Genomic DNA, 27,297 nt, shown 5'->3' with positions numbered 1-27,297 from the left:
TGACCCAACCGTCTCCCGTGCTATTCTCGTAATTCCGTTCCGAAACATGGCGAAACTAGGGTTGCCGCTAGGGTTTCCGGGTACTTTTAATTTCCTCGGCCCCGGGGAACGAGAGTTTCTCTGAGGGCGGAGGCGGTGCATCGTAGCAGCAGCGTCGGACGTCGGGGGATCGATGGGCAACTTCAGGGTAAGTTCACCCCCTCTTCTACTTCTACTTCTACTTCTCCCCCTCCTCGTCTTCCCAAATCCATGGTAGCTTTCGATAGATCGCTGGATCTCAGGCACCATTCACCCCCGATTCTTCAGAGATCTCCGGTTTCAAAGGTTACTGATATTTGGATCGGATTTGATCGGAGTCCGTTAGGATTTCATATGAAATTAAGCCTGAAATCTCTTAAGCTTATCGAATAATGGTAGTACTAAGAATGATCGAGCGAAACTCACCTCCAATGCCGTCATTTTCTTTTCTTTTTCCGTTATTTTATTTGCTAGTTTTGTTGTTGGTGGCCATGTATTGATTTCTTTTATGATGATGGATGGGAATTGGGGGCAGTTTCATCAGTACCAGGTGGTGGGTCGAGCCCTCCCGACCCCGTCGGATGAGCACCCCAAGATTTACCGCATGAAGCTTTGGGCTACCAACGAAGTCCGAGCTAAATCCAAGTTCTGGTACGTGTAGACTCTATCTTTCAATTCTTTTTTTTTTTCCTTCGTTTCTTTCTTATCACGTTGTTATTTTGAATCTGTTGCGTCATTTTAAAAATTTCAGGTATTTCTTGAGGAAGCTGAAGAAGGTGAAAAAGAGCAATGGCCAAGTGCTCGCAATTAACGAGGTTAATTTGTTTTTACTCTCTTCTTATTTTCTTTCGTTTCCAAACTTAGGCTTATTGGAGTTTTGGTGACCATGCTGTATCTTATGATATGTGACTTTTAGCCATGTCATAAGCGTGCAGTTTGCCGCAAATTATGTTCTGGTGTGATTAAATTGAAATATTTTTTGGCGCATCATGGTGGCTCTAAAGTTTCAACCGAACCTGGTCTACATGATCGGTACCTAAACTATCATTATGTTTGGAATCAGCCTACTTGTGTTTGTGTTTTGGCATCATGGTGGTGCGTGATGCTTGGTGGAATGATGAATATTGCTAGAATTGTTCCATTGCAATTGCTAAACTTGGGCATATGCCTTTGTTATTTCTTTTGCAGGTTGACATCCTTAGATACATCGTTTGGGTCATAACCTTTTGTTCATGATGAGAATACAGGATCCAATGTAGTTAGATGCTTTCCATATCTTTGTTTGGCTTGCATTGCTCCTGTACTGTTTTAAGCTAGCTGAACTACTGTGGGTTGATGTTGCTTGGATTCTCTCTTTCATTTTATGTACAAACAGTGTGTGTGTGTATTAAAAATAGGAGGGGCTAATTCTCACATTTTCTATTCTATACGCACCCCACCCCTGGCAGCTGTGTGCGCGCACGTCTTAAGAATAAGAGGGGCTAATTCTTGCCTTTTCTATTCTATACCCACCCCACCCCTGGCAGCTGTGCGCGCGCGCGTATCTTAAGAATAGGAGGGGCTAATTCTTACCTTGTCTATTTTATACCCACCCAACCCTTGGTAGTGCTTGTGTGTATTAAGAGTAGGAGAGGCTAATTCTCACCTTTTCTATATACCCACCCCACCCCTGGCAGCTATCTGCCACCTCTTGCCCAAGTAGCAAGAGGTGATGCTATCCAGCTCTCAGTGGTAATAGAAATGCTCTTTAGATTACATTCATCTGTTATTCATTGTTGTAGGTGAAAACAATAGGTGTCTTATTGGGCATCATTATTCCAAAACTTTTTGATGTTTGTCCATCATCATTCTATCATCCTCATTCTTTACTTCCAAGTTTGGTTTATCAAATTAAAATAGCTGCAATCTGTCCACACTTTGTTGCGTATATGCCAATTGAACTCCAGTCCACCCAGTCAGCAGAAGTTTGTCCCTTTCCGAATGAAGCTCAGAATTGAGGATTTGAGCCATCATTGTTTTTTCTTAATAAGTTTACCATAGGAGATAATCTACTAATTATGATAAAAATTGTGGGTATGAATGAACCAGTAATAAATGATGACATGGAGCACCTTGGAAGAAATGCATTCTTAGTTGATATATATGTGCTGTTGCCAGAGATTGTTCATTAGTTCTTTTCTGTGTAATTCTTCTTTTATGTTGGTACTAGTTTGATGTTCCCATTGGTGATTTGGAAACCAAATACTTGCCTGCTAATATATGAATGAAAGTGTGGTAGGAGGTTCCATACTTGTTTATCACCTTATTCAGTATCTGATAATCACCTGTTGAGAACATTTTTAGATTGAAAAGGCTGTCCTGTTATGATGATTGACATCTTTTGCTCCTTTTGGAGAGATAAAAGTTTTGCTCAGAATAGATATATCTAGTTAGAGTATTCAAGTGTCCTGTGCTTGCCATGCAACATGGATGCTTGCTAGATAACATAGACACACACCAGGACATGGACATGTATTCTACTTAAATCATGGTTTTGATTAACTTAGTTTTGGTGGACATGGTGGTTGAATTTTTGGACCTGAAACCAATCAATTAGTAACCATGAAGGGGAAAAATGAAAATGGAAATATATAAGACAAAAAAACTTCTTAACTTTCAATTTCCCTTGTGTATGCTTCGTTAGTTAGTTACTTTTCTTTTGCAGTCTTCTTGGTGGATTACTGGTAGAATTTCTTTCTTATGTAATAATTTAGCTGTTAGACGGCAATTCTCGATATTGACCACACAAAGAGGACTATTATTAACAAATCCACAAAAGCAAGTTATAGGAATCCTTGGAAGGTGTTAATTGTCCTGCCCTTTTATTTATTTAATTATTGGTGGCCTCCTGTTCATTTCTTAACCATTTCTTCCTCCCTCAACTAAGTCAGTGCATGTAGCCCTTAGATAGGGTTGTTTATAGATTTTTAAAAGTTGATTGGAAATGGTTGATCAAGGCTGGATCATGGATGGCCACGGTTATAAGTACAGGCTCTTTCATCAACTGATGTAAAGATCGGTTAGTCCACCATATTTTTTCTTTACAAGAAAATGATAAGATGACTCCACGTGCTCTGATTCATCAGTTATAATCTGATCAAGGAGCAATACCAAAATGTTTAAGAAGGGTTACCTTGACTTAGGTTTGCCTTCGGCCTTGATGAACCTAAGTTAGATGGAGTCCCTATCCCGACGCTGCAAGAGCCGAATGTGAGACTTCATACACCTTGATCTTTCAGCCATGGTCGTTATAGCTGCACTCAGTATGAACTTTGCATCATAATCTGTGATAACTACCCCTTTCTCCTAAATTATGACATTGCAACTCAAGTTTTTATTTTTTAAAGCATCTTGCAACCACAGTCATGATCTTCAATCAAAATATGCAGCTGTTGTCTTTGCATTTTCCGGGAATTTTAGTTGCTCTTGTGCCTCTGATTGATATGAAACTTGATGGGATTGTCTCTGGGAAAAAATAAAATCCTGCAACTTCCTTAGTTATTCTAGTTTATATTGGTATGGAGAAGCTAATTTGGTGCTGCTTTATGCTGCGAGGCCAGATATTTGAGAGGAAACCGACAAAGATCAAGAACTATGGCATCTGGCTGAGGTACCAGAGCAGGACAGGTTACCACAACATGTACAAGGAGTATAGGGACACCACACTGAATGGTGCTGTCGAGCAGATGTACAATGAGATGGCATCCCGTCACCGTGTCCGGCACCACTGCATTCAGATCATCAAGACTGCCACAATCCCAGCCAAACTCTGCAAGCGTGAGAGCACCAAGCAGTTCCATGATTCAAAGATCAAATTCCCTCTCGTCCTTAAGAAAGTCAGACCACCTACCAGGAAGCTGAAGACTACCTACAAGGCCTCCCGCCCCAATCTCTTTATGTAGGGCAGTAAGCACCAAGCATGTATGCAAATGTTTTCTTTTGGGCGTGCCCGGGTTTTCTTCATTTCATGAACTGTTGGATTTTGTGAGTCTCTGTCAGTTTGTTTTTGGGTAAGAGCTTTGTGTAAGACCTTTAAAAGCAGTTTAGTTAATTCAGTGCGACTATGGGTAGAAATTGTTTCTGATTTTTACTATATCATATTGCTGGCGCGCATGAGTCAGTCTTCTTGTTGGTAGATCTAGGAGATACTCATGGTGTTTTGGAATTTACCAGCCTAAGTTCGCCTGTTTAGTGCTTACAATTGGTGATTTCTTCTTCCAGCCACCACAAAACAGTGGCGTATTTTGTAACTAGTCAGCTGCCACGCTCCCTTGATTGCAGAGGGAACCATTTCTTTTTGTCCTGGCAATTACCTGATACTGCAGGGAGAGGTAATTTGGATAGAGAGAGAATAATTTCTGTCATGCAGTCAGTGTTTTCTTTTTCTTTTTTTTTTTGGTGCTAAAAATGGATGAATCATATGGTTGTAGTGTAGATATATTCAATAAGGTCATAAAGTCCTGGAGCGTGGCATTTTGGAGTGACTGGCTACATACGAGACTGCTCAGTCTGTGGCTCTATTAGTCTTTCTGAATATATGCTTGCTTGGAAGGCTATGTCATCATTGATCATAGTTCGAATGTTCTAAAGCAATTTGGTGGTGGTCGGTGTTCTAATGTCCATATCGATTTGTCTTTCTCAAGGGAGGGGAAGTCCATGGGGGCTTGGGTAGATCACTCAACTTTGTGGCAGAATGCATCTTATTTTCTGAACCATAAGTTTCACAGGAACGATCCAAGGCAAACAATCATGTTTGATTGGTCATTCCATAACACCACCTGCCAAATCACCGTAAATTCAACATACTTCCCTTCTAAAGCCAACTTGATATTTTATATTTGTTATCTGGGGGTAAGATTGAACGACGACAGATGCTAATCCGGAAACTTGAACCTGTGGAATTCCGTCAGCTGCCGCACCGCCCAGGCTTTTCCTAATCATTAATAGACCGCAGAGATGATGCTGCCCAACTTAACACCCTTCTCTCCTGCGACTGTACGATTACTTAAATCATGCCCTTCAAGGAATGAATTGGTGCATTGGGTGGGTACTCTTTGTTTTTTTTGTTTTTTTAATAGGTGCTCCCAATTTTACCAGCCGACCAAGTGTTTGTCGTTGCAAGCACCAGTCAATAGAATTCGTGGCCAGATATCCGTCTCCATGTGACGTGGCCTAAATTAAGATTTATAAGTGATCCAACCATAGCTGGACATCTGTTGTTTGAGAAAAGTTGCTTTATAAACCTGATTACTAGAAGAAGGTTGGCCTCAGAACACAAAAGATAATGAAGGAATCACGAGTCTCATTCAGCATTCTGTAGAAGTTTTACACGTGTTGGAACAAAAGAATCCCTTACTAACATATAACCTATGCGATGTGGAGTATGATTTTCTTCTTTTAATATATTAATATAATAAATTATAATAAATAAAAAATTTGAAGTTAAATTTTTATTACAGATTAAGTAATAAACTTCAATAATTATCGAGTAGACACTTTCATCATGAATACCAGTGTTCATACGATGAATAGAGAATTTCGTACCAGAACCAAAAGCATGATTTTTTTTAATTTTTTGGACTATTTTTGAAATAAACTTTAACGATAATCAAGCATTAATAGTTATTGCATATTAAATAATAAATTTTGATAATAATAGAGTAGCAGCGAGCATATCAATATCAACATTATTAATACTAAAATTAATAATATATATGAATTTTTGTTTACATGTAATAGAAGGATATAAAATAAATTAAATTATTTAAAATCCCTTTGTCTGAATTATTCACTCTCTCTTTTGTTTAAACAAAGACCAGGCTGTCCATTCCACTTCCACGGTCCGTTTTCGTCAGGTCAGAGTTTTCTTCCGCTCATGGCGGTGACCAGACCCCGGCTATCCCCAGTCCCCACGGGGGCGAGGAGATGCGAAACCACGCGCTCACACGGTGTCGGCCTCTCGGCCCATTCGGAGGAGCAGCGCCCGCCACCTGATCTCCTTCCTAAAGCCACGCCCCCTCCACCTGGGCCCACGCTTCGGCTCCATGGGGCCACCGCCTCCCCGCCCTTCCGATCCCGATCCAACGGCCATAAATTCCGACCCTCTTTTTCCGACGGCAATCCAGCGATCCGCCAATTAGGTTTTCTTTTCTTTAGGCTTTCCATTAGGTTTTCTTTCTCTTTCTTTCTTTTCTCTCTCTCCGCGTTCGAATCCGACCGAGGCCGGAGAGAGCGCACGGCCGAGACGGGTCCCTCCGCCGCCAGAAGAAGCCCTCGAAATCCGCCGTCTCCCACGGGTGGCCTAGCTCCTCAGGGAAATCCTTAGCTCCTCAAGAATTTTGGCGAGAATCCGCCGGGTCCACGGTTTCTTGAATCTTGTGCGGGCGGGGAAAGGGATGGGAATTCGGTGTTCCCTGCCTCCGATCTGATACATTTCAGCCGTTTCTAGGGTATTTCCTTTTCCTCCGCTTCCTTGTCTTTACGATCATTGTCCGGATTCGCGTTCGTATGCGTAATTCGGCCGTTTCATTAATTTTAGATCAGATTTTGCGTCATTTTATCAGATTTTTGTGGAAACATGAGGAAAGATTGAATCTTGGTGAGTAATTTGTCGTGGGATAGGTCCAGTTCCTTAAGGAACGAATTTAAAGTGGAAGAATTGATGAAAATTGAGATCTTTTTGATGGTTAGGAAGGTGCTGATTGTGAGGGACATAGTAGATCTCAATGAGAGATTGCGCATCGGAACTTTTTGGCGTTACCATTTCTATAATCTTCATGCGAAGTTGGAAGGTCGGGACATGAGTCGGTCTTAGATACCTAAAACTCAAATTTAAAGTTATCATGTCGTTTTTAGCGCCTTGAGTTGCCACAAAATTGGTATCATTCAACAAACAAGAAGGCTCATTTGTCTGTGATTTTGGTGGCCGGCGAGGTCTTATGATCCCCGTTCTCTCTTATTGCATCATTCTTCCACACGTGTCGTCCTTGGGTTGCATGACTATGTGATTTACTATCCTGCCACCCAGCTCTCCTTTTATTCTTTAACAATATTTATAACCTACCAAAAGTTTCTTTTGGTCGGTTAAGGAGCTATTTTTTCCCCCGATTGTGTTATTTCTTTTTTTGTTTGAAGCATCTCTGAACACTGAGATAGCAGTTCATTATCTTATTAGTCTGGGCCATTTGTTATAAAAGTTGCAGGGGGTTTCTTGGTTATTTTTGGTATCCACATGCATATTCTGGAAGCCATATTGATGACAACTTCATTTCTTATTTCCTGAAGAAAAATATGATAAAGTACCAAGGGGGCTTAGTTTTTCATAGGTAATGTGGAAGAAATGCTTGTCAGGTTTGTTTATGAAGATATAAAGAGCAGGAATGTTTATGGAGAGCTCATCAATAGACTGGAGAGTTCCTATTAGCACAGGATAGGGACAATTTAAAACCCCTTAACTTCATCTACTTGTTTTAGGAATTTCTGTTATGCAAATGAAGGCTTTTGGTGCATTTTATTGGTAGATGAAGTGATGGTGAGACTAGGGAAATGCTGAACACCAAAATAGAACTTTGATAGGAACTCTCAATTTGTTTTGGAAAAACAAACATGGTATGCATCTCTAGCGGGATGCAGAGTTAAGGTTGTGCTAAAACAGAGGTAGTAGAAATTCTTGAATCAAATTATTGTTTCAAATTTATTTATATTATTTGAATGGACTGAGGGATCTACAGTGGTCTCTAAATTAAAGTACAGTGAATGAGGAAGAGATGTGCGTCTAGGCTGTTACGTGGTCCTGTACTAATACAAAGACAATAATAGGACTTGTTGCGCTGTCTAAATTGGCTTATTAGGTTTGAGGAGGGCCCTCAAGCATAAGCTTAGGGCTAGCAGTAATAGAGGGGACCACTTGGTAGAAACTTACCATTATGTTTGTTCATTTACTTTCTTTTTTGTATCCAGAGTTCTACTTTCATTCCCAGCTAATTATAAGTGGAATTTTAATGAAAATTAATATCCTCCTGGTGATAAAGCAGGTGCTACTTCAAACAGACATGATAGATCACTATCTCATTATCGAACTCTTTGTTTAAAATTAATTACATGATTGCTTGTCAATTTATAAAGTTAGAGGCATAAATGAATTCATATTCTGCAAATTTCTCACCTCAAGATCTAGGTCGTTCAAGCCGAATGCCACCTATAACTCCTGTATTCTAAAATTATACCTAGATGGACTCAGTTTCTTTGGTTTTTCTTCTGTCTTTTTTTTGACCAACTATTCTGATATTTTTATTACTTACTGCAATATGATGATTTCTAATTTAAGAAAGTTTAATTTATTTCTGCAGTTTTGTTCCAACTTTTTTTCCCCATCTAGAACTTCATTTGATAATTGATATTGTTAGAAAACTTTGGGTTGTATTCAGAGCATGTTTGAGCTTGAAGAGACATTTGTTTGTAATAGTATTTGGACTTATTCTTTATAAACTGGTAAGAGTCTTCAGTTTCTCTTCCTCAGAGATGGTCAAGGAAGTGTCCACAAGGCTTGAGATTATACATATCCAATTCTCTTTCATTATTCACTATGGAAATTAATAAATTTCTCTTTTGTGCATCCTGTGTTACATTTGGGAAATTCTTTTTCTTTTTTTGATATTTGTGCTTGAAATAATGCCCAGTGTCCTTAAAGTCAAAAATAGAGCTGGAAACGGCTCTGACTGATGGGAACTAGTTTGAGGAATGCTGCATATGAAGAGCATGGAGCATTTTTTCTTGAGCTACTTGTTATATTTGCCAGTTACATGAATAATCTATTAAGTTGAGAGTGGGTTGACAGAAAACTGTCTCCTGTACCAATGCCTTCTTTTCCTCTTTGAGAACTTAATAAACAGTCACTCTATATTGAGTTTTTGATTTGAAGCATGCACCTTGACAGTGGTTTTCTTTGTAATCATTTTCAGGAACAGCATGTTAAAAGAATGCAATGTCTCAACCCTGGGTGGATGATGCAAAGTTTTTCTCAGCATCCACTTCATTATCTAGTTTACATCCTGCAGTTTCTCAAGGTTCATCATATTCCAGCTTGAGATGCAGGTAAAAGATTGTGTTATGAATTTGTTCGATCTATTCCTTTGTCTTTGATTATGGCTTCGGTGGTGCCAGCTACTTCATACATACACATAGCACAGCTGGTGCCGGCAATGTCTGATATACATATTTGTTGTTCTGTTCGTATGCTGCATCCGATTACTATGGCTTTGAAAGTGAACTTCGTGAAAGTCAACTGGGATGAAATTTATCACTCTAGACAGTTCTTAGATCTGGTGTGGCTAGTTGGTCAGGAAAATGTTATCTATTTATATATCTGCCACCTTACTGATAAGAGAAGCTCATCAGGCATTTCAATTTGCGCCCAACCAATTCATCACATCCTTGAGCTCTTGTGCAAGCAGCTTGTGAGAGTAGAAGACTACCAAAATGGCCAGAAAGGCTATATCTCCAGCCAGGCCGGCTATCCCATAGGGCATATACCAATACGTTTGTGTCATGATTGCCACTAGCAAAAAATGGTTCTCTCAAGTAGAGAGACAGTGCCATCTGAGGTCATTTGCCATGAGATTTGCAGCTTGCTATAGTTGGGATTACTGATGAGCAGTCATTCAACACAAGGCAGTTCAGAAATGTTAGAGTTGATACTATGCCTTGTTGTCCTCATCTTGTTGAACAATGAGAATATAAAAGTTGAGGTGTGGTTATTAGATTGCTCCCTCAAATCCTCCATGCTGCTAGAAGCCCAAGACCATGAGGTAAGTTACCTAAAATGTGATTATACAGCCCCAACAAGGGCTGCAAATTATGGACATGAAGCCATGCTCTTTCAACAAACAAGATGATTTATGAGCTCCGGAATCTGACTTCAGCACTTGGGTGGGGCTGGGGTTATGAATTAGCTTTCTTCTCAGATGTTCTCACTCAGAGGGCACTTGGAATATGATATCTACTGATAGATTGCCTTTATTGGGTACTTTAGTTCAAATTAATATATTGTTTGCATTTCCAGAATATTCTTCTCTTTACATTGACCCTAGCTATGGACCGGTCTTTCTTTCCTTACATTCAGTTATCTGATAGAACTATACTAGGAAATACTGTAATTAGTGTGAAAAAATGTTTAAGAGGCTTTAGCAGTTATGAAGAGATCAAGTCTTTGTGTTTTGACGGGCTATCAATTAAATTTTTTTGATGGTATTTTAACTAAATTTCAGTTTACTTGTTCAATCTTATCTGTCTAATGCCTGATGTCATAGCCAATGCTATAGATGGAAGGACCGGTGGTTTTTATAAGAATAAATGATAGAAATAATTTACAGCAACTAGTGAGAGTTTTTTATAAAATAGGAAGAAGTGGTAGGAGGAAGAAGCATGTCATGCATCATCGGCTGAAGCTCTCCCCCCCCCCCCCCCCCCCCCCTTTCTTTTCTCTACACAGATGCATGCATGATGATGGTGGATGAATACCTAACTGACCAGCCTCTAGTCACATAGTGTGAGTTGTATCGCAGAAGCATTGTAACGACGAAAGGAAGCTCTACAAAGTATGCAACTTCTTGAATGAAGTTGACAATTTGAAGTCCAGGGGGAAATGTGGGGAAATTCTATATTTTCAGATGGCATTTTGTCAGTGAATGGGTTGTTGACTGCCTCCTAAGATGTCCTTGTTGATCTAATTTTCTTGAATTTTTATAGTATAGGTGTTAGATCAGTCTGAATTGCTGTAAACTTGTAATTCATTTGCTTTTATATCAAATGCAGTGCCATCTTATATTAAAAATAAGATTGTATTTTCTGCTGTACATATAATTTTTGTTTGTACTTCTTTCTTTGATGTTTAAATGATTTGATAATATGAATTAGGTTGTTTGATCACGGCACAATGACCTGCTATTATTGGGACTATATATGTATATATGTTCTCTTTATATCAATCCTTATTAATGTATGGTTTTACTTTGCTTTTTTCCCCTCCTAGTCATAGAAATGTTTATCGGTTGTTAGCATGGAGGGAGATCTCTCCTCGAGCAAAACACTACACGAAAAAGCTGTGGGGCGAAAGTTCGAAGCAGAGAGCTGATTGCATTGGGCTAAGATGTGAAACAATCGATGCACGGCATGCTCTTATTTCTTGGTAAAACACCATTATTCTGGACTTACCATTAATGGATGATTTCAGAATTTTTCTGTAAATATTACAGTGATATTACTTCTTTAACTGCAAAGTGTACTTGTTAATCTGTTTGTTGTTTCTGTAAATTTTCCACCTTTATCCAGGAATTATGCTACAATGCAAGGTCTGATTATGTGATGTACTGCTTTTCCAGGGTAGAAGCAGAGTCATTGCGTCACTTGTCAGCCAAGTATTGTCCTCTTTTGCCACCTCCTAGGTCCACGATTGCAGCAGCATTTAGTTCCAATGGAAAAACACTTGCTTCCACGCAGTAAGTGAATGCCTTGCTTTAGCTCTATATTGTAGTTAACAATTGTATTGACTGAGTCTGTTTCCAGTGGTGACCACACTGTTAAGATAATTGACTGCCAAACTGGAAACTGTTTGAAGGTGTTAAGCGGCCATCGACGAACACCTTGGGTGGTATGTCTACCTATATTTCTTATCCCTTGCTTTGCTCTTTATTTGCTTTAATACATTGGCAAATTAAATTATTCTATGAAGTGAAATAATTCAACTTCTACCATATACGTGTGTGGAAAAAATTGTACCACAGGTATGCGAGCGTCACTATAATTTATTAGTTGAGTTGCAGTGCAAATGCTGCTAGAGATGAGTCATTTTTTTAAAGAGTTAGTATCCTGAGTCTTCTTTTTCATGGTGTCATGGTTACTTGCCTGCATTTACTTTCTGAAGTTTCCAATCTGTATGCGTCTAGATTCTAGAATGAATCTTATTTGATTATCATATTCCATAACCTCCTATTTTGTAGATTTCTTTTACATTATTTATCCTACGAAATATCCATGCATGCCCTCTTGTTTAAAATGAAATTGCCCAACTTTTACATATAGAAGAGGTTGGAGGGTGGCTATCAAGTTAGTTTCATGTATTGCTTTTCTAGCAATGCTTCCTGGACATGGCAACTAATGATACTTCATTTTTCAGCTGTTATTTTGGGTGTTTTGTTTTTATATGTCCTTTCCAAGTGTGCATATTTGGTTTTTTATGATCATCTGGCTTTGCAAAATGTTTTTCATGGCGGATGATTCAACTCGAAGAGCACTATAATCTGCTGGCTAGTTTTTAGTTACAAATTTGAGCCCTTGTTCTACAAACTGGTTCAATAACCTAAGCACTCATTTCCCATCATCATAGCCATTATCATGTTTCATGATGATGATTTTTAATGTACATTCCTTTTCTTTTGCATTTCTGAAATTTACACAGTAATTATGGGTCTTCTCTATCATATGTTGTCATTATATTGAGAGCTATTTGTTACTATCTAATTGATCACCTGCAGGTTAGGTTCCATCCACTGTATTCAGAAATACTTGCTAGTGGTAGCTTGGATCATGAGGTCCGTCTCTGGGATGCTCGTACCACAGATTGTATTGGGTCACGCGATTTCTGTAATATCTCTTACCAAAATTTCCTCTGTGATTTAACAAGTTGAAGAAATGGGAATTTTATTGTTTTAGTACCTCAATAATATAGTTTATTACTATTAACATCTTGGAGGCATTATGACACATGACCTGCCCCCCCTTCTCTCTTCTGCATGCAGATCGCCCCATTGCCTCTATTGCTTTTCATGCCCAAGGAGAACTACTTGCTGTAGCATCTGGTCACAAGGTGAGTTATTCCTGACCTCAGAAGTATGTGTAGAGCTTCATCTTGCTCAATCTTTATCTTCCCCATATTAGTTTTGGTTTTGCTGCCGTCAGGAGATTTAAATCTCTCATGTTCAAAACTAAAATTATAATCATCTTGGCAGCTGTACATTTGGAGCTACAACAAGAGAGGAGAAGCTTCTTCCCCAATGGTTGTGCTGAAGACTCGGCGTTCTTTGAGGGCAGTGCATTTTCATCCCCATGCTGCTCCATTTGTATTGACAGCTGAGGTGGGATTTTTTTGTTATAGCTTCACATTTTCATTATTATTTGCCCATTTTTACCATGTCGTCAACCTAAGCTGCTTTGCTTGAAGGTTAATGATCTCGATTCACCGGACTCACCACTGACACTAGGCAACTACTTCTGGCTATTTGCATTATCCTCCACCAGCTGTCTTTTTAGCAAACCTTAATTCAACTCTGCGTTCACATCTGGAGGCTAAGGTGCCTCTGATACCTTATTCCTATTTGTTCTGGCCAACATTTGTAAAGGATGATGGAAGAATGCCACCTTTCCGGCAGGGTAGTAGAGCTATTAGCTCAGTCAGTGGGCAGCAAAGACACAGAAATGCAGATACTGGAAACCAAGACGAGAATTTTGTGGACCGCGATGGATGATGTATCTGCTGGAGAACCTTCTAGCTCAAATGTTATGACAGAAGATGCATTTGCTAATTCTATGCTGACTGGAATGGAAACAGCGGCATGTGATTCTGTTATGGGAAGTACAGAAAACACTGAAGGGCAGCCTACCATGGGATTTCAGCAAAGAAGTTCTATCAGCATGGTTGAGAGGTTGGATGCTATCAATGGGCCGTCAACTACTTTCCATTGCAATGGGGTGGCTGTAAGAATACCTGTTAGGCAATCTAGGCCAGGTGCAGAGGGTACTTCTCCTGCCTTCAATTCCTCAAACTCTTCAGGCAGTACCGATCTTCAATCGCTATTAAGAACTGTAGAGGGTGGACAACTTCATCAGTTTATTCCTTTTAGTGACCCAGCATGCTGGGAGTTGCCTTTTTTGCAGGGCTGGTTAATGGGTCAAACTCATGCAGCCCTTCATACAGCTATACCTGTCAACAGTCCACACCAAGGAAATTCATCTATAGTTCGTGGAACGAGAGCTGACTTCTTGACACCTGAATTATTATATACCCGTAATGTGGAAGCTCTAGTGGCTTCTTCTTCGATGGCAACCACTAGCAGCTATGCTAGGGTAACTGGAAGATCTGGTTCGCAGCATAGGTCACGCCCCCGTTTGATGGCTTCTTCAGCTGCTGGAGAAGGTGCGTCATTTCTTAATGCCCAAAATGATGAAGCTGAGCCTCATCCTCGTCCCCGTGGTATTGAATCTGAAATTCCCACATCGTTGGCTGCGGCAGCTGCTGCTGAACTACCTTGTACAGTGAAGCTACGGATATGGCGGCATGATATACAAGACGCATGTGCAGCTTTAGATCCAGAGACATGTCGTTTAACTATACCACATGCTGTCCTTTGCAGGTGAAGTTCCTATTTGTAATTAATTTAATTCACAATTTTCTGGTTTTTATTTCATTCCCCCTTTTTTCACTTTTGCTTACTAAAATCTTGTTGCATGAGTACCATGTTGAAATTATTGATATACTCTATCATGGTCATGCTTATTTGTCTGTCATAATAATTCATTTAATGTGCTTGGAAAGTATAATTACTCTTGACATTTTATAAGGGGTTATCATGAGAATGTCAATACAACTTCTATTTCTAGTATAGACTGTTTAACTCAACTTTTTGGAATGAAGGTTGCTTCTGCTTATATGTTCATGTTACAGCAGTATGGCCCTGGATAAGAACGAACTATAACTCTAAATTTATATAGCTGAACAAATTAGCTTTAGACTTTTTGTTGCTGTTTTTGGTCATAATATTCTATTTGATTAATTGGATGCATTTATTAATGACAGTGAAATGGGTGCCCATTTTTCTCCCTGCGGCCGATTTTTGGTCGCTTGTGTCGCATGTTTGCTGCCCCACATGGAAGGCGATCCTGGAGTTCAGTTACAGATGCAGCATGATGCTGCAGGGGCTGCAACATCCCCAACACGCCATCCAATTTCAGCTCATCAAGTATGTATGAGCTTCGCATCTATTCTCTTGAAGAGGCAACGTAAGACAAAACCTGTTGCTTTTTGGTATTTATGTGTTGTAACCATTTTTTCCCTAAAAAATGCTCTATACCTGTGTCATGGCTTGATTTTCTGTTCTTGCTGCAGCTTTGGCATGGTGCTAGCTTCGAGAGCAATCAGAGCTGCTCATTGCTTGACTTCTATTCAGGTTGGCAGAAGTTGTAATCAAAGTCTTGTGTTTACTTGTCTCTTCTCTTGAGTATATATTTCAAGATAAAATAAACAATTATGAATTTTAGGTCTGCAACTTGTGCCATAGCTTTCTATTTGTGTTTATTTGGTACATGTCAATGAGTAAAGCCACATTTATAGGAATATGTTTCATCGGCAAATATTCTTAGATAAATATCATGCCTTTTCTATAATGCACCTACATATGCTGCTCTTAGAAGCACCTTGACCACACCAGAAGACTTCAGAAAATTGGCCCAAAATTTGATTGAGGGTGGTGCAACTGGGAGGCTACATGAATGTGACAAACTATGTTTAAGATACACAAGTCCATATTAAGAGTATAAAATAAAATATGAAGATAAATTTAAAATGAGTAACCAAATGCATATATTCTTTCAGTGGGATGCCTTTTAGATTTGAAGAACAGAGTCCCACATGATTGGTTTGACAGAGAACCAAGTCATTTCAAGGACTGGAAACACATTATATTTCACTATGTCCTTTTATCTCCAAGCTGACGTGAAAGAGAAATATAGAAATCATAGGTGTTAATCTGTTTGGCTTAGGTGTTGCATATTTGTGTTGTATGTAGATGTAATCATCTCTGTTTGTGGAATTTGCATGTGGAAGATGAAGAACTCCTGTTACGCTTGTGTCCTAGATTCATGGCTATTAATTAATATAAGATGCAAGGTTCACCGAACCGATACCGGAGGTTGTACCGGTCGGTGATTGGTTCGGTTTAGTACGAGTATGTATTGTATCGCTCCAATGTGTACTAGAAAACAAAGTGAGGGATGGAGAGGCAGAAGAGAAAGGAAGAGAGGGAGAGGGAGGAAGGGGGACAAATTGAGATAGAGAGAGAGAGGGGGGGCGTGTCAGAATCCAGGGAGGAGGGCCACTGGGAGGAGAGAGATGGAGAGAGAGGCGGAGGGAGGGTGCCGAGAGAGGGATGGAGGGAGGGAGACAGAGAGAGATGGAGAGGAAGAGGGAGAGAAGGGGGGGATGGGGGACTTATTTGGTTGGGACAACGGTTGTTGGTGAGGGTGAGACGAGGGTTTCAAACAAGCGAAAGAGCAAAGGGTGAGACGAGGGTTTCGAATGAGCGAAATCGAGGGATTTCAAAGCTAAATAGAAGCGGTCTGCCAAGGGGGTTATAAAGTAGTGCTGCACCAACCCGAGAGGCTGAACCATCCCAGGCTGGCTATGGTACGGTTTGGCATGGGCCAAACTGCTCAATTCGGGTTCGGCAGTCATTGATGTTTCCTTTTCTAAAGGTAGTAATATTCATTGAAGTATCTAAATCATGCATACATCAACGTCGATCTATGCCTATGATGACTAAGGACAACAACAAACAAAACAAAAAAATTATAATTTTTATCCACACATCACCAATGTTGGGTTCATGTCATCACATTTAATGCTTCTTTGCGCATCATTACGTCAAACTGGAAAGGAGAGCAAGATGGAGTTTGGAACAAAGGAATTTCAGTGAGGAAAGGAGCAAATCAATTAACGGAGGTTCTGTCCCACCTCAATCATCAGAAATGGACAATTATATGTTGCTTTCTTTAAAGGAAGATTAGCAGTGAAGGTGCCAGCTTATCAAGCTAGTAAAGTCCTTGGCGGTTGGAACAAATGAGCTGGGTTCAAATCCTGCCTTCACCAGGGTTTGGGGGGTTAGGGGCATGCAGAGAGGGATGCCTCCTGTTATGTAGCTCATTGCCTCTAGGCCCTTCTGTCAATAAAAGAAAAATGTAGTTGAAGAAGTGAAGGTGACAAAAAGTAAAATGAAGGTTTTAATAAAATGGGATGTTGGACGAAGCCCTCATTCAATAGAGGATCTTGTGACTTTTCTATGTTGGCTGACAATCTAGTCATTGGATTCTATTGGCAGTTCAGCTAGACAGTTTAGTAGCTCTCTGTGAAGCTGTATCTAATGGCGGTTATCTGTTGTAGATAGGCCAAGCTGTTGTCATTGATGTTGGAAGCCTTAAGGACGAGTCTTAGAAGATTTTCTTAAGCCTTCATTCTTGAAACTTGGGAAGCAGTATTATGTAGGTGCTAATGCATGAATTGATTGTTGGACAGAAATGAACTTAAATACATGAGTACAATATGCTGTAGCTTTCACATATAGAACCAAAAGAGACATGACAGAGTATTCATACCTTTGCACTAGCTTTACATTGTTCTTATTATGAATGTCCATATTGGTTTGCATTGTAAAATTTCTCTAAATCCATACTATCTCACTAATGCTTTTGTGATGTTTTTCTTTAATGTTTTCCTGTGCAGTTCTCTCCTACATCAGAACACATATTATTAGCATATGGTCGTCGCCATAGTTCACTTCTTAGGAGTATTGTTGTTGATGGGGAGACTGCAATACCTATATACACAATATTGGAGGTAGATGATTGAGTTACCTGTGTTTTTAAGTTTTACACTGTCCATTCTTTTACCAATAGTAATTTAAGGATCTCCTACTATGTGAATTCTTTTATTTTAGTTAATGCTATTGCTATTTGCATCTTTCTTGTTTTTTCTTTTTTCTTTTTTAAAGTATTTTGCAATTCTTGCATAATTTTCTCTTTCTTAAAGCTATTTACACATCATTTTTTCCATGAGAGTGATTCCAAATACTGATGTACTTTTTGACATTTCATTGTAATACTGCTTTTGCATATTTGATTTCAGATCTATAGAGTTTCGGATATGGAGCTTGTAAGAGTTCTTCCTAGTGCAGAAGATGAGGTTAATGTTGCATGCTTTCATCCTTCAGTTGGAGGGGGTCTTGTTTATGGAACCAAGGTGATGGTTTAAGAATTCAGTGATCATTTTTTAAGAACTTTAGCTTCCGATACAAACTCTGATAATTCCATGGTCAAACACAGGAAGGCAAGCTTAGGATTCTTCAGTATGATGGTCCACATGATACAAGTTGCGCAGGACCAAATTTCTTTCTTGAGGAAAATATGCTTGAGGTAATTATTTTAGATTCACTGTTATTTCGTTTATCCATGCTTGGAATGGTTACCTTGCATTCTCTTTCTTTATTATTCCCCTCTTATTCCTATGATCGTTATCGAACATGCACCAGATCCTAGGTCAAAGAATACCCTATGAACTCTCAGTAGTCACAATATCTCTTTTCTTTTTTCGGGTTACATTTATGTTTACGTGTTTGTTGGGTATATGCACCACCAACAACAAATATACACTCATTTAGAAAGAACAAAAGAAAATTCAAATGAAAGAAAAGATGCCGTCACCGTCAGATAACGGCTTCCGCGGTCTCCCTAAAACCATGAAGTGTGGCTCTTCAATGCCGAGCACGAGACATCTAGTTCCAATCTCAAGTATATTTCAGACCAAGCCTAGGATTTGGACCACCTAGGTGCGGCTCGACTTGCTACATCCCCGGACGAAACCATCTGATGGATGACTTGCAGCGGATGAAACCATGTGCCCTTTTCCGTTCCGCAAACCGCGGCCCCAGCTCATATAAATATCAAAGGAACAAACCACATCGTGGGCTTTCTCTATTATCGAGTCCGGTGGTATAAATAAACAAATCCAAATAATTTGAGATCTGGGAGCTCAGTAGTCAACGAAACCGTGGCCCACGGCGACTTTGGCCTTGGGATGCGGGACGCAAAGTGGTTTGAGAGCGGACCAAACCGACCCCTTGGGTCAACAAAATCTGCTGCCATTACTTCCACGTCCTCGTTCTCCTTAAAAGGCTATTCTACACCTGTGTCTGGAAGCAGAAACGGTCCCTCCAACCCAAGGTTCGCCGTACCGGTACCGAATCCCGTACCGGTGCTGCACTAGTATAGGCGTACCGAGTGTCGGTACGGTACGGTATGCGGTACGCCAGACGTACCGACATTGGTGTACCGATACCGGTACCCATCGGTACGGGTACGGTACGCTCGGTACCGATCGATACCGATCGGTACAGCGAACCTTGCTCCAACCTATTAATTATATGGGGACTCAAGTTCCATGGGCTTAAAAGGCTACAACTTCTTCCTTTAACCAGGTACTCCAGTCTCCGGTCTGGATCATCTGGGTTCCTGTGTTACATCGGCAAAGTTGGCATTACCATCTGCAAAGTTGGTTGTAGCACTGGCAACCTTGCTGTTTATGTTTCATATTTGGATGTCGTGAGGTTGTGAGAGAGCACTATGTTGACAGAGTAAGATAAGATGAACGGAAATTGCATGACACTCTCGAACATTGATTTCCATATAATTAATTCAGAGATCCTGTCGTATTAAAATACTTCTTTCTCCACTTCTTCCTCCTAGACCTCGTTCGCTGACATGGGCGACCTCTCCCAACTGTCGCCGCCCATCATCGATCTTGGTACTCCATTCAAAACGAACGGCGGATGTATCAATGGAACCCTATTTACATAAACTTAATACATGGTGCTTTACTCCTTTCTGAATTGAATGAAATGTTAGTTTTGATCCATGTAAAACCTGATTTAACATTTTTTCCAAGCTTATTTGTTTAGATAGGGAACCTTAAGATAGGCAATCATATATGATGATGGTTAGAAGTGTGTAAAGGAATGTTTATAACTCACCATTGGAAAAATCTAGCAGATTCTTAACCTTTTGCCTATTGATTATAGAGATCTCCGATGGCTTGCAGGTTGGGGATGTAGGATTTATCATGAGTGGCTGTAGGGGCCTTGTTTTGCTTTTTTTAAAGTGAATGGATTTGGGTCCCATAAGACAAACATTTGAATAATTTCAAATTCTGTAGCGTCATTCTTAACAATCATAGCAGGAGCTGACATAAACTTGGGGAGCAATATTGGCCTTAGCAATTTCCAATGTGTTCTCCTGTAAGGATTCAAGTTTTGGTACCGTGCTCCTCTCTGTGACTGCTATACAAGGACATGCAACAATATCAAACACAGAGGCATGAAGGTGAAAGCAGCAACTCATCGAATGAAGGCTTTGGTATGAAAAGATATGAATATAGGTGCAAATGTGGGCACAAATCATTTGATTAATAAAGACTTCACAAGTAAGCTGAAAAAATAAACACTGTACCTACACACATTTTACATTGGGTGCTGAGGAGGGCGATAAACCTTTGCATTAAAACCACATTGATACTTCCCTAAAGATGAAGTAGCATTATTACTCCTGTCTTATATGCTGAATGTATTTCTCCTGTTGTTCTCTCAGGAAGACGATATACTAAATTGATGGGATCAATACTAATAATCACGGGTTTTATATCTTATTGCAATTTGTTTCCGTTGTTTGAGGAAGGGATGATAAAGGTATGGAGAGAGGCAAATGAGAAGTCAAACCCAACTAGATGATATTCGGGTTTAGGTAGGTTCAGTCATATCTATGTGCAAGTTGACCCTCTGCTTGGGCTATATTAGATTGTGGCATAGCATATTATTGCAGCTATTGTACAGGTCAATATGGATCAAAAGGTTCCTATCGGGAGAATCGATGACTGCATCAAAGATGCACTGCTAGTACATCATCTGATCTGAGAATTCTTAATTGGCTATTTACAAGGGATTATCCCGGATCTACGCCGAGGTATTGACGGCGATTCTCAAATATCGTAGAACAGAATGTGATACGATGAGATAGAATGCAATAGAAACAAAGACAGGGAACGGGTTACCTTCTGTTCCAATTTCTGCTGCTTCTTCTCCCTCTGAATCACACTTTTTCTTGCCATAATGTTCAGTTCCTATTATTATAAATATTTATTATAATTAATACAGTTCGGATCCTAGATGTCAAAATAAAAGAAGGCAAATCCTCCCTCTCCATTGAAACATATGAGATTGTTGCTGATACAGTACATAAAAAAAATGAAATTAACAAAATTTTCCTGATGTAGTCCTAACGGTCAAAGCGAGCCCTTTAATTCAATTCTTCATTCTTTAATTAAGAATTAATCAAATCTCCCCAAGTAGGATTCGAACCTACGACCAGTCAGTTAACAGCCAACCGCTCTACCACTGAGCTACTGAGGAACAACGGGAGATTCGACCTCATAGAGTTCAACTCCCGTTCTCAACCCATGAACAATATGAGTCCGAAGCTTCCTTCGTAACTCCCGGAACTTCTTCGTAGTGGCTCCGTTCCATGCCTCATTTCCCACCAATATGGGCAAGTCTGCCCTTTATTCATGCTGTTAACTGTCTACACCATATATTCTACATCATGGTATGATCTAAATCTGCATTTGGTCTCCAATACCTATGTTTTCTGATACCAATACTTCTAAACATTCAAAGGGTAGGAAAAATTTAGCAGTATCAGGCTTAAATATTCTAGCATTTTTTATGTTGTTGGTACTATCTCCAATTTTTAACATCTACCTATTATGGTAGGACACTTCATTCTAGGTGTGTGCCCAAGGGCATATAGAATGCACTAGGTATCTAATGCACATATGTTGCTTGGCATTCTAACCCTTCAGCCACAAGGCATTTGTTGAGAACCTTGTCTTGAGGTGCGAGGTAAGGTGAACCTCTGCTAAGTCTTTTTAGACAATGATATTTAGATGCTTCAGAATTTTTCAAGCAGTGGGACTGGGTCATTTTACTTTCTCTTCTGTTTATGATGCTTTCTTGTCCTATTACCTTCAAACTTGGAATAGTTCTCCTCGACCACGTAAGGTATTTTAGTTTCATCGCCCAAGACTAAATAGATGCTATGCTTTGTTCCATTTATGAAGTTTATTTTACCTCTCATGAGCTTACATATGCATATCCCTTAAATTCTGGTTTAAAAGCAATTTCAGCACTGTTCGGAATAGTAAATTTATTTTCACAGTGTAAGTTTTAATATATTTTTACATTTCTTGTGTGGCAGATCCAGAAGTATGCCTTAGAATGTTGAAAAATAGCAGTCGATATTAACTCAAAATGTCATTGCTCATTTTGCTTGGTACTGCTGCTTACTCCTTGCTTCTTCTCTATTACCTTATCTTGTTTTCTATTTTTAGTAATTGTGTCCACTTCCCAATTGAATGACATTAATATTGATGTGTCTTCTCTAATACCTACTGAGAAATCTTCAAATATGCCGACCTTTTTGCATGAACTTGTCTGATTGATTTTTGTCACTTTCCTCTCTTTTTCCCCTCCATGAATTCCTTTTGAGTAGTGGTGATGTCAAATCATTTTTATTTATAAGTCATTGAAACCTGAAGTGTATGTGCTGGAATTGGATCACTGGTCATTCTAGTCAACACATATAATAGGGTCACAGTTCATGAACCATCCTTCAGCAAAGTTTTTGGCTAAATATGCATTTTTTCCTGCCTTTCAGTCGCAATAATTTTATGATAGATTTTATGCAAGTTATTGGTGATTACTTATTAAAGAAAACCTTGTTGTATATGCAGGATGATGACCTTTGTATAGAAGTATGCCCATGACATACATTGTAGCAGTAATCTTGACTCTTCTTCAACTAACTCAAGGCAGTTCATGCACTGGGAATTTGTTCATGTGGATTTGGAATCTGGTGAGCATAAATGACATTCTAAATGTAGGAATAATGTTCTTTATAAAGATAAGAAGCATTGCGAATGCTGTACCATTAAAGCTTGATCCCAATTAAAGAGGTCGAAGATTTGTTGGTTATTATGTGGTATTTGAATCTGTAAACGAACTAAAGCAACTGAGTTTCGGACAAACTTTGGGGGGAGAGGTGGGCAGCATAAGACTAGGCTGTTCGTACGAACTGGGAGAGTGGGATAATGCTACACTGATCTGCCCTATTCAGTAAGTTTACAAGAGAATTGATATGCTAAGAATACTGGTTGATATAGATGCAAGAATGTTAAGATAAAGTATGTATTAGGCTTAGTAATATATGGTAAAATACTCTGCCCTGAAGCTGCTCTGGCACAAATTCATTCAGGCTGATGAGCATGCTTTGGAGCTGTATTGATAATTAGCTAGTTGAAGCTCCAAAACGAAGGGATTCTGCTTTTTGGCGTCAGCAGAGATACATTTAGCCTTAGTTGTATAAGTTGCCGTTACTAATTATAATTGTGCATTAAGTCCATATGTAATATAGCTTTCAATATTCTCACAAGTCTATATGCTATCTGGCAATCATTATTAGTGTGCATTGCATTTTTCGAGCTAACATTTTCTAATGCCTCTATAACTTTGTGGTCGGGTCTGTTTGAAAATTGGATTAGCCTGTGTTTGGCTTAAATTTATTTGATTGCTGAATTTTCTTTTCTTTTCTTTTTTTTGCTGCATTTTTCTTTCCAATTTGATGGATTCCTTTTAGTAGCTTTACCCTTCCAAAGTTATTAACAAATTTAAATTTCATTCTTTATTGGATCAGGAACGTGCTCCATTGCTGAATGTTCATCATACCTGCTTGGAGACAGCTTATCAATGTAGTGTTCCTGGTGTATCTTTCAAATTTTATTCTCAAACTTGTAACCAAATGCAAAAAAATGCATTTTGAACTTATGTTAGTTACCTGTTCATGTTGAGCAATATCATGTTGTTGTTCATTGCTTACTGCAATGTACATTGTATATTTTATCGTATAGTGATTTATTTTCTGCTTGAGGACTTGAGAGACACGTAGCGAAGGTCGTAGGTGCCAATCTTTACTGCTACAAATTTTCTTGGAACAAATGCTAATTTATATTTAATTTTTTTTTTTTTCTGAAAAAAAAGCTGAATCATGTAGCTAGTTGCCGGATCATCGGCGCAATCTTATTGTAGAGTTCGTAGAGATGATCGCATAATTCTTCTCATGGATAACATTAGGGTGAAAAGGCTAAGGTTCATGTGCCCGGTTTTTCACCACGGGCATGTTAAGCAGTGCAACGGATTTTCTATATCGACCACTCCTTAAAGACAACTTAGGCAATCAATCTCCAAAATAAATGATAGTTTTGATAGCACCTGTAGGCGGTCAGCATAAATTGCATACAGAATTCCACAATGAGCAAGATCCAGTAATGACGTCCATTGTTGGAACAACTACTTTACCATGAAATATGGGCACAGGGAGATTTCTAATCTTATATCATGCACGATACAAAGCAATCTGTGAATGGAAGTTTGCAAATTCCTTGCATCATTACCTATGTTCGAGTCGAGAGCATGAATATATTTATGAGCAACAGTAGCAAAAACTAGAATATCCGGAGGGAGCAAAAACTATTTGAGATGTTTTGAACATGCCAGAGATGACATCGGCCTTTAAACAATGGCAAAATTAGTAGAGCTGTAAAGCCAATCATCCTGAATGGATGGGATAAATATGGTTTGTCTCAGGTCTATCATATTTGAAATTACAACGCCAGGCAAAGACGAATTACACAGCTCAAAAATCTCGATCCTAATACAACTGAAAACCGTCCGAAGAAAATATTCTACAAGATCCGGTACGACAGACAAAAATCAGAGCCTCGACACAACTAAATCTTCGACTCGGTAATGGTCGAGCACTACATCATCCATTTTCTTGAAAATATGCTTAGAAAACAAACATCTACTCAAATAGCAAAATAGTTTTCACAGATATCATACGACATAGGGGAAGGATGCATATCAGCTGAAGCCATCAAGACCATCAATTTTTGCAAGCATCAAAATAACCACAGGGGAAGGACATTAAAGAGAGAATGAAAAAACTAGAAGGACAGAAGGAAACAGATGGGGGTTGACAACAGAGCTCGGTTGCGGAACGGCGCCATGGGCTTTTGTGCCCCCACCACTTCCACGGGTGGGTTTCTGTAAATTTGCAGAAAGCAAGAAGAAGAACAAGAAGATGGGGAAATATCAAGAGACAGCAGCAAACCTAACCCTCTTAAAATCCTAATTAGACAAAATGTTGGTGAGCATTTGACTACAATGCCTGCGGCAACTCAAAAGCAAATGATACAAGACACATGAAGCATCACTCAAATTATCAAGAACAGATATACCATGTTAGGCAGTGAAATGCTTGCATGCATAAGAAAATTGATTTTTAAAGTACAAGTAATGTCAAAGCAAATAGTGATTTCATCGAGTCATCATCCATTTATAAAAGTGTATTGAATTTGATGTTTAGAATCAAGGTCTGCTGTCTCAATACCAAACATTGATATTATATTAGTATGGTTTCGGTACATCCTATACGGAATCGGTTCGGCGTGGTAAGATGCGGTACATCCTCTGTACCGAAGCTTGATTAGGTACCGGTATTGGAGTGATGTGCATCAGTACAACAAACCATGTTTTTAAGTGTTTGTTCTTAGCATCTATTGTAGCACAATGACCATTTCAACAGACTGATATTATCTCCATAGTAATGGGTAATCTAACAGCAGTATGGGCACTCAACATAAAAAACCTACCCGCATTTCCAATTCCACTGACATAGACTGAATAACCAAGGCATTGAAGACCTATCTAGAGAAAAAAACAAATCAAAAACACGTGTTAAGAAAAGTTCCAATAGATACCAAAAGCAGAGGAGGAAATGCACCAAAAAATTTAGATATTAAAGAGCAACAAAGATGCAGCATCCCCAGCCATAGTATGACAGATAAACATTACCACCCATGACAAAGTGAAGTCATTCGTTAACTAGCCTGGGGAATTCATATGCCAAGACAAGAACCATTTCAAGGGCCAGATCTGAAAATCAATGTCGTATTGCAAGTTTAAAGTATTGACATAAATGCCTATGGCAAAGGAAAGATGGAAGTTATTTAGGCCATAGAATATCCTTGGGCAAAGTTCTACTCTCAACAACCATGTCACAGTGTACAGCCAACATTCAATTCGAGTGCATCATGGCTCTATACCCTTTGATGAGTTTCTGAAGTCATTTTTACTGGTGATCAACTTATTGCATAAATCCACACTTAGGAGTTGCTACTTCAGGTGTAGCCCTTGGGTTCCGCATAAAGAAGACAAGATAGCTAAAAATCAAAGGAACCCTAAGAGCAATCATATGTGAAACACACCTTACCTGTGGAAGTTCTTGGAATGCCCATTCTCATGCATAAAGCAATACTCAGGGATGGTTGTGAAATGCAAGAACAAGTAAAGCATGCATTTTTGTGTTTCAATGTAACATTGATTGTCTTTTCCATTTACACAAGAACCAACATATTCAGTCCAAACAGGTGGAAAGACAAAAGGTACAAGATACTTCCCCAATCCAAAACACAACCACCAAGAAAATGTATGTTTCATAAGTCATAGCTGCATCATAAACACTTATCCTCTCGATTTTATTGCATCCACTATCCCAGTATATGAATAATTGGGAATGTCTAAAGTGTTGGGTGCCTAATAAACAATGTCTTAATTCGAACAAAGAAAAAGAAAACAAAAGAAAAGATTGACTGTTGATACATTAGATGAGCATAAACTACACGAACACCCAGCTCTGTAGGAAAGAATGTCCCACGAAAGACAATGGAACTAAAACTACCCAAATATGTAAATTGATTATTCATAGCTTAAAGGGATTAAGAAATTACCAAAAGGATATCCCCTGAGGAGGACCGCTGTAAATGATAAACCCTACAAAAATTAGCAGGAATTCAACAATTACATCCATTTCAGGGATGCAAATACTTGTCTAAAGACCGTGAGGCCCCGTATCTTCTGATTACAGACTTGACTAACCATAAACAACAAAATCCTCAAAGTTGGGTTAAAGCTTAGTGGTGGGATTAGGCTAGGAATGTGGATAACTTAACAGAAAATTTGAGTAGCGAGTGACATGGTGAGTTCCAAAATTGCTTCTACGCCTTCACATGTAAGGACAACCACAACATGAATTTTACCATCACTTCCGTCCCAATTTTTTTCTCATAAAATACTTATGACTGAGTAAACCGTACAAGCTTCTACCTTTACCATCCACATCAAATGATATCAAATTTAAATATCACTTAGCATCTATACTTATTAAAAACTTAAGTTCAAGTAAGAAAGATTACAAATT

The 27,297-nt window shown here is 39.1% G+C and overlaps 2 protein-coding genes and 1 non-coding gene across 3 annotated transcripts; 2 read left to right on the top strand and 1 right to left on the bottom strand.

The window, feature by feature from the left end:
• The first annotated feature begins 3 nt into the window (after window positions 1–3).
• On the top strand, window positions 4–4,155 carry LOC103711860 (60S ribosomal protein L18a-like). The gene is made up of 4 exons (XM_008798164.3): window positions 4–187; window positions 554–669; window positions 770–833; window positions 3,618–4,155. Exons 1-4 carry the CDS (start codon window positions 173–175, stop codon window positions 3,957–3,959), a joined length of 537 nt encoding a protein of 178 aa, XP_008796386.1. The 5' UTR covers window positions 4–172; the 3' UTR covers window positions 3,960–4,155.
• A 1,892-nt stretch (window positions 4,156–6,047) lies between these two features.
• On the top strand, window positions 6,048–23,920 carry LOC103711861. Its single transcript, XM_008798165.4, is given in 19 exon segments — window positions 6,048–6,506; window positions 9,018–9,150; window positions 11,087–11,242; window positions 11,436–11,552; window positions 11,620–11,704; window positions 12,588–12,696; window positions 12,852–12,919; window positions 13,062–13,187; window positions 13,274–13,312; window positions 13,314–13,576; window positions 13,578–14,462; window positions 14,906–15,069; window positions 15,072–15,108; window positions 15,215–15,275; window positions 17,603–17,716; window positions 18,005–18,118; window positions 18,202–18,291; window positions 22,715–22,836; window positions 23,674–23,920. Coding segments are annotated over 17 exon segments (2,571 nt in total). The 5' UTR covers window positions 6,048–6,506; window positions 9,018–9,040; the 3' UTR covers window positions 22,748–22,836; window positions 23,674–23,920.
• On the bottom strand, window positions 21,264–21,335 carry TRNAN-GUU. Its single transcript has one exon. It is a non-coding gene; the product is annotated as a tRNA-Asn (tRNA).
• Window positions 23,921–27,297: the final 3,377 nt, after the last annotated feature.

The sequence above is a fragment of the Phoenix dactylifera genome, chromosome 17, assembly GCF_009389715.1.
Source record: "Phoenix dactylifera cultivar Barhee BC4 chromosome 17, palm_55x_up_171113_PBpolish2nd_filt_p, whole genome shotgun sequence".
Taxonomy (NCBI): Eukaryota; Viridiplantae; Streptophyta; class Magnoliopsida; order Arecales; family Arecaceae; genus Phoenix; species Phoenix dactylifera.
The sequence above is the reverse complement of the archived record's forward strand: the minus strand, read 5'-3'. Positions and strand labels throughout refer to the sequence as shown.

Coding starts and splice junctions, on each gene's coding strand:
- LOC103711860 (XM_008798164.3), top strand. Junction 670..769: donor CGAGCTAAATCCAAGTTCTG/GTACGTGTAGAC, acceptor TAAAAATTTCAG/GTATTTCTTGAGGAAGCTGA. Junction 834..3,617: donor AAGTGCTCGCAATTAACGAG/GTTAATTTGTTT, acceptor CTGCGAGGCCAG/ATATTTGAGAGGAAACCGAC.